The sequence below is a fragment of the Schistocerca serialis genome, chromosome 2 (genome assembly GCF_023864345.2).
Source record: "Schistocerca serialis cubense isolate TAMUIC-IGC-003099 chromosome 2, iqSchSeri2.2, whole genome shotgun sequence".
Classification (NCBI taxonomy): domain Eukaryota; kingdom Metazoa; phylum Arthropoda; class Insecta; order Orthoptera; family Acrididae; genus Schistocerca; species Schistocerca serialis.
Window position 1 is genome coordinate 982768690 of NC_064639.1, and position 23048 is coordinate 982791737.

At 41.1% G+C, this 23048-nt stretch overlaps 1 protein-coding gene across 3 annotated transcripts in view; it reads right to left on the bottom strand.

The window, feature by feature from the left end:
- The window catches only part of LOC126458406 (luc7-like protein 3), a 144102-nt gene extending 125385 nt beyond the window's left edge, over positions 1-18717 (bottom strand). The window contains exons 1-2 of one of the 3 annotated variants that reach the window (XR_007585631.1): positions 18415-18714; positions 16766-17011 (exon numbers count right to left, since the gene is read on the bottom strand). Coding sequence is in view for 2 of the 3 variants with exons in the window: in XM_050095421.1 (XP_049951378.1) it covers positions 16766-17011; positions 18415-18519 (351 nt within the window). In the remaining variant the exon portion in view is untranslated. Of the gene's footprint in view, positions 1-16765; positions 17012-18414 lie in introns of all 3 variants that reach the window. The other 2 variants (XM_050095421.1, XM_050095422.1) reach the window with 2 other exon arrangements.
- Between the last annotated feature and the right edge of the window lie 4331 nt (positions 18718-23048).

The window sequence follows — 23048 nt, forward strand, 5'->3', positions numbered from 1 at the left end:
CTAAAATACAATATGCTAAACAAGATTATATTACAATCACTTTTATAGATCTATGAAGGAATAACAATCCTCTGTGCACAAGCTGCCATATACATGTTTCTGAATGTCACAACTCAGATGATATAATTTACAGTTGTCTACTATCAAGGACAGAGGGGGAGAAGAGGAGACGACATAAGAAAATGCTAATCTGAGGAGCAGCTGCAAGCATACTTTAGTGTGTCACTGATGTGTATGTTTCGTCCATAATTTAAAAGCTATATCACAAAACCTTTCTTTTTAACAGGCCAGACTGTTTAAAAACAAGCCTTATTGAAATTCAAAATATTAAAGTTGGTTGCTTGCATGGACGAAAATTTTTTGCAGTCAGGTTTACAGATTCCTGCTCTGCATAAAACATGCATGGTAACATGTAAATTTCTATGAATTTTTAGGGACATGAAAAGCAAATATAGCAATACTGTGCATCAAAATGTAAAAATGCAAAAAAGCCTAATAAATGCCCTTGCATAGCAAATTGTATCCAGGTGAAATATTTTATTAGAGATAGTTTGAAATAGGTTTATTTTCTGCATATAAATACTGAAAATGTAACCAGTTTTCTATTACTGGTATTGCACATCGCCTTGTTAACTTCAATTTGGAAAGACAAAATGTGTAAGAAAGTGCTCGCAAAATAAAATGTCCACAAACACAATGTATCAGATTACTCAATTCTCTGGTGACAGACCAACTGCAGGCATTACAATGGTCTGGTCTGAATAACATACACACTGTGTAATGAAACTTTGGACCCTATTATATGACCTAACATTAAAAAAAAAAAAAACCACTTGTCTGGTAGCTAAGGTTTAGGAAGTTGATGTATTGTGGGAACTTAAGGCAGCAGTTTCAGACGGCAGGTGTTTTGAACTGTAGTTGTCTCAAATATCAGTCGAGTTCAGGCCTGAACCTTGTTTGTGACACTGCCAACCTCAGAAAGTGACTGAATGCTGTGTGTTGTGCATTTTTTAATTTTGGAATGAGTGAAAAGATTAACCCTGGTCCATCACGGAGTCTGATTACAACCCGAACAACACCAGAAGGGGCTGGCAATCCCTTTGAGTATCTGTCATTTCTGCTTTCTACAGAACACAGATATTCTGTCGTGAGAGGCACATGGAGCTTGTTTCCGCACACTGCTCCTCACACCTGTCAGTCACAATGTAGAATTATTTACACTTGTGGCTGACTTCCAGTTTACTGTGCCCACTTTCTGCATTTTCTTTTCTTTTTTCCTTGAGACACCCTCCTGACTAGTTTGATGCGGTCCACTACGAATTCTTCTCCTGTGCCAATCTCTTCATCTCTGAGTAGCACTTGCAACCTATATCCTCAATTATTTGCTGGGTGTATTCCTATCTGTCTTGCTCTACAATTTTTATTCTCTACAGCTCCCTCTAGTACCATGGAAGTTATTCTCTAATGTTCTAAGTGATGCCCTACCATCCTGTCTCTTCCTCTTGCCAGTGTTTTCTATATGTTCCTTTCCTCACCAATTCTGCAGAGAACCTCCTCATTCCCTACTTAACAGTCCATGTAATTTTCAACATTCTTCTGTAGCTTTGAGTCTCTTCTTCTCCGTTTTTCCCACAGTCCATGTTTCACAGCCATACAATGCTGTGTCCCAGATATACATTCTCAAAAATTTCTTTCTTAAATTAAGGTCTGTTTGATACTAGTAGACTTCTCTTGGCCAGGAATGCCTTTTCTGCCAGTGCTGGTCTGCTTTTTTATGTCCTTGCTCTGACTGTCTTGGGTTATTTTGATGCTTTGGTAGCACAATTATTTAACCCCGTCTGCTTTGTGATAACCAATCCAGATGTTTAGTTTCTCACTGTTCATATTTCTGCTACCTCTCATTACTTTCGTCTTTCTTCTGATTTACTGCTTTATAGCGAATGGAAAACAAAATCTGTCAATGCATTTCAACCACACCAAAAGTCTTCCCATAATGTGTGAATAGTATTCTTTTCAGTTGTACTTCAATGCTACGTATCTTATCGATTCTATCTGCAGTGTTGTCACAACTGGGTCACACAGCTATGAATACTCATGAATGGTCGAAATCAGTATTCCGCAGATGATATATTTAATGAACTGGGTAGGAAAATAAAAATATTGTTACGAAACACCTTAATCAGTGAAGCACATTCTTCACTTGCAGGCAAACACAGCTGCTTTTCTCAACAGATCATATCTGTACATCCAATCAATTATAAGCAAAATTTTAAATAAATTACACACAATTTTCTACAAAAATAAATGTGAATCATGTCTCCAGTAGAGGCTACATATTCCCTGGCAATTGTAGACACAAATCTAGGTACTGCTAACAAGAAAGCAAGCTCCTGAACCACAGTTCCAAAAGACAGGTTTCCTATAGTGTGCTGTGATTAATTTTCTGTATTTTTGTTTTTATAAATTCTTTAGTACTACTATTAAATATGTAAAATATAGTTATCGACCTGTAATGCAAAGAAGCCTTTAATGCAGTTAAAAAATGTGTATTCCACTGTCCCTTTCTGTCACACTAAAACAAACAACTTCATGTTATTTAAAAAATGCAAGTATGTTTCATAAGTAATAAATACTATCAAAAACAATGTAATATGCAAATAATTAACAACATAAATTTGAAACTTTACAATTAATTTTTGTAACCTGTCCTGTTCCATCACAGCTTGAAAGACCAGTTTGAAGAAACTCTGAAAGTAGTTTATTATTCCCTACTTTTAAACAACTTGAAGGAACTGTTTTAATGATCCTAAACTCTGATGAAAAAGAGAAATTTAAAGTTTTTTTTTAATATTGAGTAATATTTGATACCCATTAGGGAATATAATGTAATTGGATAGATAAAAAACCCACCATCCAAATGGCACAACAGAAAATACATATAAAGGTATTGAAATTTACAGACTTTCGGAGCCAGTGGTTCTTTCATCTGGCAAAAGGGTTGAAGGGGAAGGAAGGGGAATTAATGACTGATGGGGTGTAGGAAATGGGAAGAGTCTGCAAAAGTTGCCCACAACCCCATGTCAGAGGAGACTTAGTTGAAGGGGTGAGAAGAAAAGAGTGATTGTTGCAAACCTGCACTGGATGAGATTTAAAAACCTTAAAAGTGGTAGCTACGGTAATACGCAAACAGTGATTACTGATGAAACACAATGCACGAGTTAATAAGAGTGCAAAGTTAAGCGCTCTGAATGTGAAAAAGGTGAGGGGCGGGGGAAAATAGACAGGATAGAACATAAAAGATATAGAAACCTAAAAGGGAGTGAAGCAAGGAATAGTTACTGAAAAGAAATGCAGAGACCAAAGAAATTAGTATAAATTAAGGCAAGTTGGGTGACAAGAACCAAGGAAGTGTAACAATGGTTCCCGCCTGCAGAGCTCTGACAAACTAGTATCGGGGGTCGAATCCAGATGACACATGTGGTGAGACAGGCACTGAGGTCACGAATATCATGTTGTAGCCCATGCTCTGCAACAGGATATTGTGTGTTGCCAGTATAAACCCCCTGTCTATGCCCATTCTTCCCTACTGATAACTTGGTGGTATTCATGGCAATGTAAAAGGCCAAATAGTGTTCACATAACAGCTGGTACACAACATGTGTCATTTCAATTGGCTCTCCCTCTGGTAGTATATATTTTGCCAGTTACAGGGTGGTGGTAGATTGGTTGGTTGGTTGGTTGGTTGGTTGGTTGGTTGGTTGGTTCGTTCGTTTAAAAGGGAGGGAAAGGGACCAAATTGTGAGGTCATCAGTCCTTTGCTCCCAGCAGAAAAATTACCCAAGGGAAAGAAGAAAACAAAGATGATGAATGGCACAATAACAGGAGAAAGAAAGAACCAGAAGAACGACAACAAACACTACAATGTACATAACAGGACAAGAAAACCACAGAGACGCAAGAAACAGGGAGAAGAGATTAAAAACAAGAAACCTCCATGCACTAGAACTCAGATCAAATGATAAAACCTACCCTCATGAATAAAATGTAAAACTAAAGCTGCTGTTGAGGCATTGTCACCCAACACCGAAGGTAGGGTGCTGGGAAAGTTAAAAGTGGGCAGTCCAGCAAGAGGTGGACGACTGTCATTTGGGAGCCACAGCGACACTGAGGTGGGTCCTCATGATGGAGGAGGTAACCATGTGTGAGCCACATATGACCAATGCAGAGCCGACAAAGGACAACTCATTCCCTGCCAAAAGCCTGCGGGGAAGACTTCCACACATTCGCAGTCTCCTTAATGACATGCAGTTTGTTGTTTATACTGCTATGCCACTGTCTCCCAAAGCCAATGCAGGTCAGTTTCAGAGATGTCCATCTCCAGGACCGGTTTCTGCGTAGCCTTTTTGGCCAACCTGTCAGCAAGTTCACTGCCTTGGAGTCCGGCATGTCCAGGGGTCCACGCAAACACCAATGAACAACCGGATCGTTCCAGGGCAGAGATGGGCTCCTGGATGTTCGCCAGCAAAGGATGGTGAGGGTAGGACTGGTTGATAGCTTGTAAGCTGCTCAGGGAGTCAGAAAAGAGAAGAAACGACTCACCAGAACAGGAACGGATGTACTGGAGTGCACGAGATATGATCATGAGCTATGCAGTGAATACACCGCAGCCAGCGGGCAAGGAATGCTGTTCAATATGGCCTCTGTGGAAGCGAAGCCAACATTAACATCCGCCATGAAGTCATAGGTGTATACAATTTCAGAGCCCCAGAACACATCAAGAATCGAGAGGAAGTGACAGCGGAGAGCAACAGGGTTAACAGAATCCTTAGGGCCGTGCAAAAGGTCCAAACAAAGCTTCGGCCGAGGTGTACACCATGGAGTTGTACGTGAACGGACCTCAAGTAGAGGTGGTAAAGGGAAGGACTCCAGTTCAGTGAGAAGGGATCACACACCAACCACAATTGCGAGCCCTGAACTGGGGCACCGATGCGGGAGATTAACTGCCGCGGGTGGGAAAAGGAGACGGTAATTCAGATGCTCAGGAGAACTATGAATGTGTGAAACATAACTGGTGAGCTGTTGTGCACGTCAGATCCGCAATGGATGGACTCCAGCCTCCACCAGGACACTGGTCACCGGACTTGTTCTAAAAGCTCCCGTTGATAGGTGAACGCCACAGTGGTGCACTGGGTCGAGTAAACGCAATGCTGAGGGCACCGCCGAACCATAAACCAGACTCTCATAGTCATGGCAGGATTGAACAAGGGCTCTGTAGAGCTGCAGCAGCATAGAGCAATCTGCACACCAGTTGGTGTTGCTCAGCAGTGGAGAGCGTTGAGGTTTTGCCAGCACTCCTGCTTAAGCTGACAAAGGTGAGGTAGCCAAGTCAATTGGGTGCCGAAAACCAGTCCTAAGAATCAATATGTCTCCACTACAGTGAGTGGATCATCATTAAGAAAAAGTTCAGGTTCCAGATAAACGGTACGATGCAAACAGAAGTGCATGGCACACGACTTCACGGCTGAAAACTGGAAGCTCTGGGTTACAGTCCATGACTGCATCTTATGAATGGCTCCCTGTAAGTGCCGCTCAGCAACACCAGTACTGGAGGAGCAATACCAAATGCAGAAGTCATCCACATACAGAGAAGGGGAGACCCACGGCCCTACAGCTGCTGCTAGGCTGTTAATAGCCACTATTTACTCAATACGGAGCCCTGCGGAATGCCTTTCTCCTGAATGCAGGGGGAACTATTGGAGACACCAACTTGGGACACAGAAAGTACAGAGCGACAGGAAGTTTTTTATAAAAATCGGGAGCGAGTCCTGGAGACCCCACTCATACAACGTGGCAAGGATATGATGTCGCCAGGTCATGTTGTATGCTCTACGTAAGTCAAAAAAAGATGGTAACCAGGTGTTGGCGTCTGAAAAAGGCTGTTCAGATGGCAGACTCGAGGGATACAAGATTATCAGTGGTAGAGCGACTCTGGCGGAAGCTGCCCTGACATGGAGCCAGTAGGCAACGCAACCCCAGGACCCGACCCAACCCAAGACACATCATACGTTCCAGCAGCTTACAGAGAACGTTGGTGAAGCTGATAGGCCGATAGCTATCCACATCAAGCGGATTTTTAGAGTTTTAGCACCGGAATGATGGTGCTCTCCTACCATTGCGATGGAAAGACGCCATCGCACCAGACCTGGTTGAAGATGACGAGGAGATATCGCTTGTAGTCAGACGAGATGTTTACTCATCTGACTATGGATCAGATCCGGCCCAGGAGCTGTCGGGGCAATGTGCAAGGCTGCTGAGGAGCTCCTACTCTGTAAATGGGGCGTAGTAGGGTCCACTGTAGCATGTAGTGAACGAGAGGACTTTCCTCTCCATCCACTGTTTGAGGGTGCAAAAGACTGGGGGTGTAGCTCTCCGACGCAGAGGCTCGAGCATAGTGCTCAGCAATCGCGTTTGCAGCGGTAGAGAGCACGCCATTGATGTTAATGCCAGGGACACCTGTTGGGGTCTGGTACCCAAAAAGACGTCTAATCTTCATCCAGACTTGGGAAGGTGACGTATGGCACCAGATGGTCAACACACACCTTTCCCAACACTCCTGTTTCCATCATTTTACAAGCAGGCAAACGAGGGCACGGAGCCGCTTAAAGGCTATTAGGTGCTCTAGGGAAGAGTGCCACTTATGTCACTGTAGAGCTCGCTGACACTCTTTAATGTCCTCAGCGACTTCCGGTGTCCACCAAGGGACTGTCTTTCGCCGGGGGCACCCTAGAAAACGAGGTATCATGTTTTCCGCCACAGAAATTACAGTTGTAGTGACCTGCTCAATCACAAATCAATGGCACCACATGAGGGAGATTCAATGGTTACAGCAGAGGAGAAGGATACCCAGTCTGCCTTATTCAAAGCCCATATGGGTAGAGGTCCGTGGGCATGACAGGAAGATGGGGAGTGGTCACACAGGTTGTCATGTGCTCTCCAGTGGATTGATGGGAGAAGTCCTGGGCTGCAAACTGATAAATCAATGGCCCAGTAACTACCATTACCCACACTAAAATGTGTAGCGGCCCCAGAATTTAAGAGGCAGAGGTCGAGTTGGGACAGTAAATTTTCAACATCTCTGCAATGGCCAGCAAGCATGGTGCTACCCCACAATGGGTTATGGGCGTTAAAATCACCCAAAAGTAGGGAAAGTTTAGGGAGTTGGTCAATCAGTGCAACCAATATGCTCAAGGGTACTGCACTATCAGGAGGGAGATATACGCCGCAGACAGTTATTTCCTGTGTTGTCCGTATCCTGACAGTCACCGCCACTTCAAGAGGAGTATGAAGGGGCACAGGTTCACTGTATACCAAGTTCAGGACATAAATGCAAACTACACCTGACACACTATTATATTTGTTACGGTTCTTGTAATATCCCCTGTAGACGTTAAGGGCAAGGGTCCGCGTTGCTGAGAACCAGGTTTCCTGGAGGGCAATGCAGAAAGCAGGTGTAACGTGTAACAGTTGCCGTAGCTCAGCCAGGTGGTGGAAAAAACCTCCGCAATTCCACTGGAGGATGACGTGATCATGAGACTGGGAAGGCATGAAACATTCAATGAGGCAGTCTACGCATCAGGGTCACCTGCTGCCACCAACTTACTTCCTGAACAGGCTATATCCATTGTGTCTGAGGGTCTGGCGAGATCTAGGTCTCAGCGGACGCCAGAATCTTAACCTCATCCTCAGACCCTGCATTGGAGGAGGGATATATGGCTTGACATAACAGCGGATGACAATCATCTTGACCTTGTTGGGTAGTGTGTCACCCTCTAAGGCCAAGATGAAGGCACTGGTGGCAACCTGATTATCCCTCGGACCCCAATGAATGCGCCTTGTCTATGTTCAAATGTGTGTGTGATTTACTAAGAGACCAAACTGCTGAGGTCATCGGTCCCTAGGCTTACACCCTACTAAAACTAACTTATGCTAAGAACGACACACTCACCCATGTCCGAGGGAGGACTTGAACCTCCAGTGGGAGGGGTCACGCAATCAGTGACATGGTGCCTCTAACCGCGCAGCTCTAAGTTGGCATACAGTTCATCTTCAGACTGCAAAAGAAGATCCCTGCGGAATATAATACCCTGGACCATATTAAGCTCATATGAGGCGTGATGGTAATGGAAACATCCCCAGCTTGTCACAAGCACGTAATGCCGTTTGTTCTCATTAATCCTACCAACAAACAAAAATACTTACATTTTATCAGCTGTCATCCTTTCCATTCAAACGTTCCCTCTCACAAAGCCTCACATTCGAGGCAAACATGTTTGTCCAGATGCAGACACTTTACAGGAACACACCACCATTTTCACCTCAGCTTTCACTGGACGTAATTACCCAACCAGCCTAGTTCAAAAGCAGATTTCCCCAGCCATCACAGCCAGTCCTGGTACTGCCGATCCCCCCCGCCCCCCAAATAAAACTTAGTAGAACTGGTCTTGAATGTGTTAATCAGCTACTTCGACAAGGCTATGATTTACTAAAATCATGCCTCGAAATAAGGTCCATTCTGTCCAATATTTTGCCCACCACACCTAGAATAGTTCTTAATCGCCCTCTCAATCTCTGTAATATCTTTGTCAGACCTTATGCTACTTCCACACCCATTTCCTTAACCCTTTGGCTCCTATCTCTGACCATTCCTGCTATACATCTTACCCTAAGTGCCCTCCTACCACCACCTGTACCAGCCCTGTAACTGGCAAAAACTATGCTATCAAAGCGAGAGCCACCTGTGAAACAACCCATGTTGTGTACTAGCTGCCATGTAAACATTGTTTACATAGGTATGACCACCAACAAGTTATCAGTCATGATGAGTGGACATAAACAGAGGATGCACACTGGCAACACAATACCCTGTTGAAGAGCATGCTTTACAGCATGACCCCAGTACCTGTTTCACCACACATGCCACCTACATTCTCCTGCTCAGCCCCCCCCCCCCCCTCCACACACACACACACACACACACACACACACACACACACACACACACACTAGCTTCTCAGAGCTCTGCAGGAGGGAACTGGCATTACAACATGTTCTTGGCTATCGTCACTCATCTCATTTTAACTGATATTAATTTCTTCAGTCACAGCATTTATCCTCAATAAGTGCTCCTTTCTTAACTTCCATTTAGTTTTCTACATCTTTAATGTTCTGCCCTGTCCATTTCCCCCTGCCCCACCTCTAACAAATAAAATGCACTTAGCTTTGTACTCTTATTAACTCGTGCACGATGTTTTGTCAATAATCTCAGTCTTGCATATCACCCTAGCTTCCACCTTTAAGCTCTTAGGTTTTCAAATCTCATCCAGTGCAGTTCCCAACAATCGTTCCTTCCTTCCCATCCCAGCTGGGTCTCCCGTGACCCGGGGTTGTTGGCCTCTTTTTCCAACATCTCCCAGTCATTTTCTTCTGCCTGCTTCCTTCCCCTACAACCCCTCTGTCAGGAGACATTGGCTCTGAAAGCTTGCAAATTTCAAAACCTATATATGTAGTTTCTCCTGCTGCCACTTGGTGAACAGATTTTTTAATCTATCCAATTACATTATATTTTCTAAAATTAGTTATTTTCATAGATGTATTACATTATGTGAGTTTTTAAATAGTTTTTCAATTAGGAATGGCCCTGGTGTGGTTAAAGTAATAATATCCAATATAATTTTAGCCTAATGTATCATGGTAGCAAGTTCATAGTAAAGGCATTGTTGAGTTGTACTCAAATGAATGGTATGGCATGTGCTTTTGGTTGGAAAATATTGGGCTAGAAATGTGGTGTCCTGTTTATGAAGTTGGTAAGGAATAAGTTGAAAAGCTTAAGTCTTTAATTGATGTAGCTATTCATGATAACTGTGCAGTACCCATGACAGTTATTCTGTACAATGTGTGGATGCACTATTGCCCACATGCTCAACTGTTTGCTTAGAGTCCACTTGTTGGCTTTGACCAGTGACATAACTGTCACGTTGTGTGCTGTCATGTGTGACATACTGACATGGATTGTGTTTGTAGAGGGAGTGCTAAGCACATTACAGTGCGGAGTTTATGTTTACGAGTGATGTTAGTATGGCATTAGACTTACTGCTGTATTACTTGGTGATTTAGAAGTTTGTTTTTGTTGTCTTGTGAGACAGTTATTTAAATGTGATTAGTTATCGGCTACTGTTTTGTCATTGGTCCTGAAATTGTTCATTTGTTGTGTAGTTCGTGGCTTTAATTGTGTGTGTGTGTGTGTGTGTGTGTGTGTGTGTGTGTGTGTGTGTGTGTGTGTGTGTGTGTGTGTGTGTTTTTCCAGCATATGGAATGCCGACATTATTCATATCGTCATATTTGTCGTTTCTCCCTGCCAAAAACCCCCTAATTCCTGCAGCTGTCCATTGCATTTTATTTGTGTTGTGTTCATGATGTAATGGAACAAAGCAGGCAGGTGGAATGGTACTGTACAGTAATCTCCCCCCAAATAATAACTTCTAAAGAGTATTTCATCACCAAAAATGTTTTTGAATTTAATTTTGTTTCAGAGAAAATTGCAACAGTGAGTTCTCTGTGTGCTCTAAATAATGTAGTCAATGATGAAATGTGGGATGAAAATATATTTGAGTGGTTCCTTTTTTGTTAAATTTGCAACCAAAAAATCCATTACAGACTTCAAACAAAAGTTCTAACAGTAGATGCTGATGAACAAGAAGTCACCACCTTTAGAAAGACAATACATTTAGAGCCGATAATACCGCAAGGGTGCCTAGGTCTGATATTCTTCAAATTCTTAATGTGTCTCGACCACTGACAACGATTTTCATTCCTTGGCTTGAACATAAATATTTCACAGCCAGTACATTTTTCATTAAAATGTGTAATTTGTTTATATGTCCATGTTGGAAACCAATATTATTACAATAAAACAGGTTAAAATGAAACTTGTTTTGTGTCAGTCCCATTGTCAGTTTGGGGGGGGGGGGAGTTAGAACAACAAAACATTAATGCAGAAATGGCTACACACTACTTATCTACCATAAAAATTTTTAGAATCCAGTTGGGTGTAATTTCACATAATTTTTATACCATTTTATCACATTTGCATGTCTATGATTTTGTTTTACTAAAATTGTATTTAGGTCTATCCCATGTTATGGTCACAGAAAGAAAGTTCCTGATCCAGTATAAATTAAAGTTTGGAATGCGCCGTGCCACACCAAGTGGTCTAATTTTGCAAAAGTTCTCACATGAACATCACAGGTTTTGCTGAAAGTTTGTGTGAACTTTTACGCATGGTCCTAGTAAGCACTGGTACAGTTTCACAATCACTAATTCAATATTTCCAGAGATATGTTCATTTGTTTGGTTCCATTGTAGAGCTATCAACAGAGCACCCGTGAGTTTTCAGCAACTGTGAGACATAACACCTCCAACAATATTTTCTTGACAGAAACAAAACTAGGTCATTTTGTACATCTTTTTGCACTCCCTTAACTGAAGTAATAATTTAAAGGAAAGTTGGCCGAAGAAGTGGATGTTTGAAGAAAAAAAAAAGTGAAGTTTAGCTTTTTATATTTGCAGAAGCAATTGTGGAATAAACATGAAATCTTTTACTTCAGAACTCAATGCAAGGTCTTAGAATGCAAAATTTTGTTCTCCTACTGCTTCCCAATAGTTCACAAATTGAGGGCAAAGCTGACGATTTTTCTAAAATTGCCAAATATATCTGGCCCACTTTTACAAAGAAAGATTCTTCTGCAAACTCTTATAAGCCAATTTCACTAGAGAGACCATAATCAAATTACCTAAGAACTTGATTTGATTTTGCAATGTGAGCATATAAGACACTAAAAACAACGACACGGTGGAGGTGCACTGAAGATGGGTACATATTTCACTGATAATCAAATCTGATATCTTCATTATGAACTACAATTGTTTAGTACTTTTTGTGGAAAATAAAATCAGAGGCCCTGATGACCAAGAAATGAACTTGAGTACTGGAAATAAGTAGCCTTTTTTTTGACATCTCTACAGTATTCAACTCTACAAAATTCTCTTTATAAAAAATGAAATCAATTAAGAAATTCAATAAAAATGATAGTTTTTTTTGTGAATCTAATCATAAGAGGCAATCACATCCAGAAAGCGTAATTTTTTAATTCTGTCTTATCAAAATTTCTTCCCAAACAATCCCATCAGTGACATCATCTGACCAGCAGTCTAGTCTTCCTCATAACATGCTGCAGCACTACAGAAACCTGTAAAATATTTTAGTAGCTTGGAGCAAACTTAAGTTTAGGATCCTAAAAGAGACCTCTCCTAACTAAGGCCTCTGACACTTACAGAAATGTTGTCAGCGTAGGGGGGGGGGGTCTACATCTATACTCTGCAAACAAACTTGGGGTACATGGCAGGGGGTACATCTCATTTACCAGTAATTTGGGTTTCTTCCTGTTCCATTCAGGTATGGACCACATAAATAATGATTATTTGAATGCCTCTGGGTGTGTAGTAACTACTCTAATCTTATCTTCAAGATGCCTATGTGAGTGATACATAGGGGGTTGTTGTATATTCCTAGAGTAATGATTTAAAGCTGGTGCTTGAAACTTTATTAATAGACTTTCTCGGGATAGTTTACGTCTATCTTCAAGAGTCTTCCAGTTCAGTTCCTTCAGTATCTCTGTGACACTCTCCCATGGATTAAGCAAACCTGTGAACATTCATGCTGCCCTTCTCCGTATATGTTCAATATCCCATTGGTCCTATCTGATACGGGTCCCGCACACTTAAGCAATATTCTAGAACTGGTCGCAGGAGTGGTTTATAAGCAATCTCCTTTGCAGATTGATTGCACTTCCCCAGCAGTCTACAACCTGCTTTACCCATGTCCGAATCTATGTGATCATTCCATTTCATATCCCTACAAAGTGCTACATCCATATATTTGTATGAGTTGGCCAGTTCCAAAAGTGACCCTCTGATGATATACTGAATGAAACTTCCTGGCCGATTAAAACTGTGAGCCAGAACAAGACTCCAAGTCTGGATCTTTCGTATCAGCGCACACTAACCTGCAGAGTTAAAATCTCATTCTGGAAACATCCCCCAGGCTGTGGCTAAGCCTTGTCTCCGCAATGTCCTTTCTTCCAGGAGTGCTAGTTCTGCAAGTTTCGCAAAGGGGCTTCTGTGAAGTTTAGAAGGTAGGAGATGAGGTATTGGAAGAAGGAAAGCTGGGGTAGCTCAGATGATAGAGCACTTGCCTGTGAAAGGCAAAGGTCTCGAGTTCGAGTCTCAGTCTGCCACACGGTTTTAATCTGCTAGGAAGTTTCATATCAGCGCACACACTGCTGCAATGTGAAAATATCATTGTAATCTCACTGAATACTTAGGCAGTTTATTTCAGATAGTACTTCATTATAGGTAACTGCATCATCTACAAAAAGCTTGATTTTACTATTGTCTGCAAGACCATTAATACACAACATGAACAGCAAGGGTCCCAACACACTTACTTGGGGCACACCCGAAGTTAGTTCTACACCTGAAGATAACTCTCCATCCAAGATAGTATGTTGCACCCTCACTACCAAAAGTCCTCAATCCAGTCACAAATTTCATTTGATACCCCATATGACTGTAATTTTGACAATAAGCATAGGTGTGGTACTGAGCCATATGCTTTTCGAAAATTAAGAAATACAGCATCTACCTGACTGTTTTGATCCAAAGCTTTCAGTATGTCGTGAGGAAAGTACAAGTTGGGTTTCACATGATCGATGTTTTTGAAATCTGTGCTTGGCACGATTGGCATAGAGGAGATTATTCTGTTCAAGATACCACATGACGACAGCTCAGAATATCCTGCGTAAAGAAACTGTAATCAGGCTTGGGAACTTGTGGTAAAAAAAAATCACCCACAGCTGCTGTTGCACAGCTATCGGACATGGACCCCTGGGTGGTTAGGAACTGGTTTTCTCACTTTAAAATATGCCATAAGTGGTTAAGCCATGATGGACCTTAGCAACACATTTACATAATTCTTCACCAGTATACTAATGTTCCACATAAATCGCAAATTGTGCTAACATGAAGTACACCATACCTTAAACCAGAATTAAAATAGCACATCAACAGAATTACACAATTTAAAAAATACTAATAATTCTCTGTAATATGAATTCATTCCAAAAACTGTCAAGAAGACTGCTATGAACTTCACTATAATTTTCAGAATGTCATAATGATGTAAAAAGTGAAGACTACTTAAAAAACATGAGCTGCAGCTGTCATGCAACAGTTTTACTGCCATGATCTGCATTGGCTTGGTAATGCAAAATTAAAATTGTGAAGTTTATAACCAGTTTGATTTTGTAGTTACAGCAGAAAAACAGATTGAAATATATATGGGAAGGCAGGCTTTCTCGCATTATCAGCTGAGTCAAGGCATCATTCTGCGGTAAAGTTCCCTATTTCACCCGAGTTGATGAGTACGAAACTTGTCAAAATGTTGCCGCAAAATGGCGCCTTGACTCTGAAGACTGAAATATGTCACAATGAAGCGTGACAAAGACATCTCTCTTTTGGAGTTTTTCAAGTTATTCAGACATTATCTCATCAAGACTTTTGATATTGCCTTCCCCAGAGTGCACTAAACATTTGTAGAACACAATAAAAGACGTCTACTTTAATTTTGGGTACTACCCCTTTTCTCAATACGCTTCCAACTTCTTGTTTTCTAGCTGTGTGTGTGTGTGTGTGTGTGTGTGTGTGTGTGTGTGTGTGTGTGTGTGTGTGTGTGAGAGAGAGAGAGAGAGAGAGAGAGAGAGAGAGAGAGAGATTCTAATTCTAAGACCTTGTATTGGTAAGTTATGACATGCACGGTTTTAGGTTCATCCAGCAATTACTTCCAGAAATATAAAAAGCTAAACTTCACATCTTTTACGCGTGACTATTTTTTCAACGGACATTGTTTCACATTATCCGTATTAAATTTGCTCATGAAATATTTTTTTACGATTATTTCGCTTAAGAGAGGGCAAAAAGTTGTAGAAGACGGCCTAGTGCACTGTTGTTCGCTGTGCTATGGGATCAAACAAATGATCGTATCTCTGGAAGTATTGAGTTAAACAATAGAAAATCCAGGATAGTATTATGAAAACCATAGTTGCTACTCACCATTCAGCGGAGATGCTGAGTCACAGGGAGGCACAACAAAGTGACCCTCACAAAATGAACGCTTGGTCAACAAGGCCTTTGTCGAAAAGAGAGAGAGAGAGAGAGAGAGAGAGAGAGAGAGAGAGAGAGAGAGCGCGCACACACACACACACACACACACACAGGACCATAGCATCCAGCTGAAGCCAGTCTACTAGCAGCAGCACATGATGGGAGAGACAACTGGGTGGGGGTGAGGAGGAGGCTGGGGGGTGGAGGAGAAGGGATAGCAGGGTAGTGGTTGGGGACAGTGAAGTGCTGTTAGTGGGGGTATGTAGGGGCAAGGTAGAGAGAGGGTAGGACATTTAGGTACAGTCGGGTGATTAGACAGAGCGTGGGAGTGGAAAAGGAGAGAAGTAACAAGACTGGGTACATTGGTGGAATAGAGGGCAGTGCAGTGCTGAATGGGAACAGGGAAGGGGCTAGGTGGATTGTCCTTACGCATCTAGCCCGTTCCCTGATCCCATTCCAGCACTATGCAGCCCTCTATTCCACCAACGCACCCAGTCTTTAATTCTCTCCTTTTCCACTATCCCAACACCTCTCTCCCCCCCCCCCCCCCACTCTCTGTCTAACCTCTCGACTGCACCACCTAGCAGCCCTACCCTCTCCCCATCTTGTCCCTTCATGCTCCCACTAGCAGCACTTCACCATCCCCCATCCTAACCTGCTATCCTTCCCCCTCTCCACCCCAGTCTCCTCCTTACCCCCGTCCGCTTGCCTCTCCCATCATGCGCTGCTGCCCGTAGTCTAGATTCAGCTGCAAGAGACTGGCCGTGCGTGTGTGTGTGTGTGTGTGTGTGTGTGTGTGTGTGTGTGTGTGTGTGTGTGTGTGTGTGTGGAGGGGGGGGGGCTTTGCATTTCCGATAAAAGCCTTGTTGACCGACAGCTCATTTTGTGCCTATCTGCGACTCAGCATCTCCACTGCATGGTGAGCAGCAACTATCCTTTTCATAATATTGAAGTACTGAATTAGTGATTGCGAAACTTTACCAATGTTTATTGGGAACATGTGCAAATGTTCACTCAAATTCTGTGATGATCATGCAGAAATCTCTAGATCATGTGGCATGGAATAACCTGAAAACGAAACTTGTTAAAATGTTATGCAAATGTCCCAGTCTGTCGGATGGAATAGCCCACCTAAGTTACTCATTTTTATTCATAATTACCACTTTCTACATTTATCTTCTGTTCCCACTGGTGTTACGCACCGTTATTGATTAATTACTAGAATTTACAACTGTTGGCGATTGTCACCACCACTAAACTGTTTCCAGCACACAGCTACTATAGCAGCCATCATCTGCTACCCCTTCCCCTAAATACATATTACATGTGTAATAGTGGAGAAACAAGTTTTTTGATCATAAAACATTAAGAATATTTGTCAATGCTGCAAATACCACATAGCTTGGAAGAAGAAATATGGAGATTAATTATTTTATATGTTACTTTAAAGCAATACAGAAATAATTTTTAATACTTGCAGTTAACTTACCATATCAGTTTTACCCATTAAGGCAAGTCTTTGTTTTCCTTTGATTATCTTCCTCTCCACTTCATTAAGCATACTCTGGCAGAACCTTATGAATTCATCTTCATACTGCTGTTTTTTATAGCTGTTTGATTTTTCATACAGTGCTTTGACTTCATCATCATGGACCTTTGGACACTGCCCCAAGTCAGCTCGCGTATTTACAAACAAGTCATGAGGACAAAATTTCACCATATACAGCTTGCAGTACTGTCAACAAATGTGATTTCATAGAATTTGCAATAGAAAAATATAAACAAATGGCTATAATATCAATCAAATTTCAGACCCGAAATTTCATACCTGAAACATTATCAACAGGAAAAAAAATCATTTGAGAAAATTGTATTACAGGGAAACAGAATGGTTAGAGAATAATGGGCCTTCAAGAGCAAATGGCACACTGACATTTAAAAGTAGAAAAAAACTTATGTTGCTTGAAAATGTTAATTCCTTCCTCAGGGCGGAAAGAGGGTTACATCGACACCAGGTTGAGACGGAGCTGCCTGTAGTGAAATTTTCTGACTGCCTCCTAAGCAAACTATATACCTGTAATGTTACCATATGTAGTTTTCTTCCATAGATTATTATTTTATCAACAACTCTTCAGCCTTGTTCACAAGTGGTGTTCTTTCATACACTTCTTCGAAATAAGATTATATTAATATTAACTGCAAGGAGCTATCAGTAAACACTGTCTGGAATCTAGAGTATATGATTCATAAGAAGTTTAAAGTAGACATGAGTACTAATAGATCTAAAGCCTTAATGTGAATATTGAGAAACCAATTTTTTAGTAGTTTCCAAGTTCCAGAAACCATCTTCAGCAGCCTCTGTGAACTCAAAGCTTGAAACATTAAAATTAGAAAGGCAGAGTAGAGTGCTGGGTCCTCACTTCCAGTAGAAACAGAGAAATGAGACATGAAAAAATGTATGCAGAAGCTGATGTGAAATGTGTCGTCATATACCAAAGGCAAGACTGCAAGAAGAAATTGGGAGACACGGGGTTTGGGGTGAGAGGCAAGGGAGCGATCCACAGGTTATAAAAGAACAGCATATTATATTTGGTGTGACGACAAAAGTAGAGCAGTAACATACTGATACGGCGTCACTAAGGTTATTAAAAACAGGCACATTTCATAGCGGCATTACTAATCTGTGATAACTATAAACACATTTTCGAAGCACTGCATTTAATGAAAACAACGTATCTGTATTATTTTAATCGAATACAGAAGTTCGCACCGTTTCCAATATTAGAAAGAGCTAACATGATAAGCTTGGCATTTTTGAACAGTTTTGTTATTTAAATAAAACGCTTGGTATAACTACCACACACCATATACTCAGAAGATACTCTCTGAAAATTGTTTAACGCGCGTTTCCAAACTAATTAAAAATAGCGGTTAAAACTGTTCTGTTGAACCCCTTCAACTGCTTGCATATGTAATACGTCTACTTTATTCGACCTTATTGCTTCACTCCCACATTTACTGCTACACTGCAAAATCTTTTGAGAAAATTGCTTTAGTTACATGGTCTTTTATTATTATTGGTGGTGGACTGATAATATCAAAGGTAGAAAAAAACGCAATTGCAGAACATTTATGTACCTCTGGATCTTCCCAATTGAGTTCCTTCGTTTTGTCATTTGGTGCCATATTTCTATTTCTCCCCATAAGTTCATCTAGAAGAGCTGCCGCTGCTAACACAGCCATTTTTTATTTTATCTGCAAATCACTCCACACAAATGTTCACTTACTAACAAATTACACTACACAGATCGCTGAATACATTCAATTCTATCAAAGATCAAAACTATCACAGGTCAAGTCTGACATTAACGCGTTCTCAAAGAGGCTCATACAATATCACCAAACAATAAAGCTGAGCCCACACAGACAACGAAAGTATCGCCAAAGCTAGTGGGACACTGCAGTCGCAATCACAGTCTAACACAACAGTCGCGACACTTCGCCTCAATTTTGTTGCATTCAGCGCCAGCAGCGCTCAAAGCGGCCGGTAGTTTGAACTGTGAGTTCGGCGCGATTGTGAAAGCGAATAGTGATTGTTTGTTTTGATTTATACAATGGTTTTTACCATCGGGAGCGTTTGTAGCGCAATAAATTGCAGCAGCAATAGGAAGAAGACACCACAGCTGTCTTTTTTAGGTTTCCTAAGGATCCTGAGAGGTATATACCATCATGTTACTAAACTGTATCGTCAGGATTCACTTGCAAATGTATGTGTATAAATGATGAATGTTTCGCTTTAGGAGCAAAAAAATGGCTAGTTAATAGCAGACGAGAAGACCTTATGAAGAAAGACCCAGTTTACCTGTATAATAATATTAGGTTTTGTTCGCTACATTTAGAACAAAACCAGTTCATGAACGCAGACAATAAAAACTCGTGTGGAATGCAGTACCCACACTGTTTGACATTCCAAATAAGCCACCTCAACTGACGAAGAGGAAACTGCCACAAAGATTCGACAGTCACTCTAAAGCTGTAAAACAGTCCTATGACACAGAAGCAGCCAGTTCAACTCTCCATGTATTAGTGCCAGATTCGTGAGAATCATCAACACAGACCTGCTTTGACGATGAAGTGGTTAGACTAAGTGCAGCTGTTCGTGTCTTGCAAAAGCGTGTGAAGTGTCAGAACGTGCAGATTGCTAGACTTCGAGCGAAATTATTATGGGACAAGGAAAGTGCCTACAGACAGATTGTATGAAAGTTATTCAAATATTTGGTTTTTACGTAAAATGTAATGTAATCAGCTCATTATAATGTTTTCAGCATATTTCTCCCACTATTTGTCATAAAGATGGTCGTACTTGTGGCAACAGGCGACAGTGACAAACACAGTAGGCCTACAGAACGATAAACGAGCTGTCCATCGCTTTTGCATGTAGAGGTACATGTCCGTGCTTCTTACATGTGAATCTGTGTGTTTATATTCTTTTGATATCAACGTGGTAAGCTGCAATTCTGTCCAATGTCACAAGTGTTTCTTCACGAATGTGTTGTAGCTTGTCACTCTATTCATGGCTTTTGTCCATACTTGCGCTTATTTTAGAATCATTTTTAGAAACGTATATGCTTTCTGATACTACACAAACTCTTGGAGGCAAGAAACTAACTCGAGTAATTCGGAGATTACGTAGGAAATGAATGCAAACACACATTATGCTTACGACGCGTCTGACGTTCACCTTACCTGCCGCTTGAAGCGCTAGTGTCGCTCCATCTGTCAAACGGCAACAACTTTTACAGCAGTAAGTGTCGCGACTGTTAGACTGTGGTTGCAATGCTGCTGTATGTGTGAACTTCCAGTTTTTAGTGGCGCAACTTAAGAGACGCAAGGTTCGTCATGCCACAAAACGTTCAACTTCGATGTATTATGTTGCGCAACTGTCCTTCCATTACTGCTCCCTTATGGTAGCGTTTCGAAACAAAAGCATTCTGTCGCAGTTATCGTGGAGTAATTGCTGCTGCAATCCATTCGATTTCATTGTGTTTTCATTTTATTATTGAAAAAAGTGAAAACAGTGGAGGACGGGTGCACTTTCGCAGTTTCTGGAACTACAAGAACACCAGCACATACAAATTGTGTATTATACGCAGCAAATAGCCCCCGAGTGTATGGTAGCAGCTGTTAAACTAAAACTTGGTTATTCAAAATGCATATATGAACGAACACAATAAGATTCTAAAATCCCGGAAGAGTGACGTGCCTGCAGATGATATTTACATGCCAGCCGTTGGTTAGTTCGCCATTGTAGACAGCACTGTCGTCTTCGTGTGATATTTCTTTTATAATTCTGTCTGTGGACCTGTGTGAAATCTATTTATGGATCCTACATTTGGGTTTCGTCTTCCTTGTATTTAACTCATGTCACAGCTCTAATGCCATATCCAGCACATTAATATTCATACCCGACCACATAATTTCAACAGACGCCGTACTGAAAGCTGTGCAACTACGTAGAATTTGTGGCGTCCTGTGCGAGGGATGGCTCAAGGTGTCACTACCGAAAGACAAGAGCTGTGGCGCCACATTAGTTGCATATGTGAATCGGCTTAAGAGAGACGACTTATTTATTTATTTACCCTTCAGGTTAGATACACTATTTAGGCACCAAGAGTTACACTGTTCTGCCTTAATCAGTTACGCTGTTAAGCCGTTAACAATTAGAAGAACAAACTCACTTTTTTAAAAAAAACAGATAAATGCACAGATTGCTTGACAATAACAACTTTCCGAACAAATACCAAATCATTTCAACGTGTAATCAAGTTAGGTTTGCTTTCTCTCCTTTTGTTCACTGATATATAAAAAAAAGCCGACAGTCACGCGATAAACTATATAGAAAAGTGTGATATACAAGAACCGACCAGTTCTGAGAATATTACATTGCACTGGATTTCCGGGGAGTTAACGGAGAGGAGTCTCTGGAACCGGAAAGAAGCCTAAGATGTTCATTTCATTTTTGTTTATTAATTTGGAAGTTCGCAAAAAATTACCATACAGACATACACATTACAAATACTAATACAGTTCCTTGTTAATACTAGTTACAAATATGATTTTAAGTATTCATTTCCAGAACCTCTAGCTATATTCAAGCAGTAATGTAAAGTAAGAGTATATTACAAAATTTAAATATTTACTTATACCTATGGGTCGAGTGGCCATAAAGTGTACTTGGAAAACCACATGCTAGATGAACACTAGTTCTTACCAAATTTTCCATAGCACTCTGCCAGAGTGCACTGCATTTGGAACAAATGCAGAAAAAGCAGCTGAGACCAAAATAGGACATATCACAATCACAATAAGGAGAATTAAAGATCGAGGTGTTTTTCTTGTTGTGGTTTGACTTTAAGTAGTCGATATATTGCGAGATGCCAAGTCTTTACTCGTTCCCTATAATAACAGTTACTTTCTTTTCCGAATTTCTGGGTCACCGTCTTGTTTCCTTTTGATGATGTCGTTCTGTTATACAGTGCCACTGACATTTTTTTCAAATGCGGAGGGTGAGGTCTAGAAGAGAGCTTCTACATCCAAACAACTCACTACAAAACCACAAAACATGGTTCCCATAACTCTTCTATGTCCAAATAAGTTCTCAACTCACACAATTGATAATTAACAAAACTTTTCAGACAGCATGTTCATGCATGTTAATACATGATGCTTCAATGTTTGACCGAAACTATAAGTTCGTACTAGTATAGCACAGTAATAGTGTAGCACACAGTCTACGTAAAAACATTCGTTTTTCTTTAGTGCTCGATCATTGTTGTCAGGCCCCTTTCTTCTTTGGAGTCACAGCATCCCCAAAGCATGACTGCAAAGTGCAGGTGACCCCTCATTGGCCTATTCAAATTACACATCCATTGTCATATTCTGGGCAGTGCCGCATTTTTTCTTTCTCATATCTGCACATAAATTCTAACAAACGTGGGCACAGCAAATGCTCGTTGTGCTGCTAATAATTAAAGTCACGTTTTTCACACACACACACACACACATCTTTCATTGTTCTAGTAAATGAAAAGTGAGACTTGTTGCTATGCTTTACAGATTCCTCCACTAATATGAAAGATGTCATGTGGAATACCTTACACAATTAGAGATAGTGTGGCTACCCTTACAAGCAATCTATAAATTATATATACGAAGACAGTAACTTGTTCTCGAAAGAACAGTTACTGTTGATGACCGTGCAGCTTTTCCCTGGAATAAATGATGACTAACTGAAAACCTCAGCTGCTGACAGGTGTTGTTGATATACCTCGATGTGGACAGCTGAAAACATGTGCCCCGACCGGGACTCGAACCTGGGATCTCCTGCTTACATGGCAGACGCTCTATCCATCTGAGCCACCGAGGACACAGATGAATAGCGCGACTGCGGGGGGGTTATCCCTTGCATGCTTCCCGTGAGACTCACATTCCCACCTGTCCACAATTCTACATATGTTTTGTACCTTATAGACATTTGCCCAACCACTCATTACTCGCGCACGCTTCCATTTTGAGATCTATCAGAGATATTACTTTAGAATGTGGTATCCCTATTATCTTGAAAGGGCCGGTATATTTTGGGAAAAACTTACTCGTCCGTTTCCTTATATTTAAACTCTCACAATACCTCTGAGGCATAGATTGAGAACATATTCTTAAGAAGTACGATAAATGTACTTCTCCTTCCATCTTAAACTTTGAAAACTGCTTAG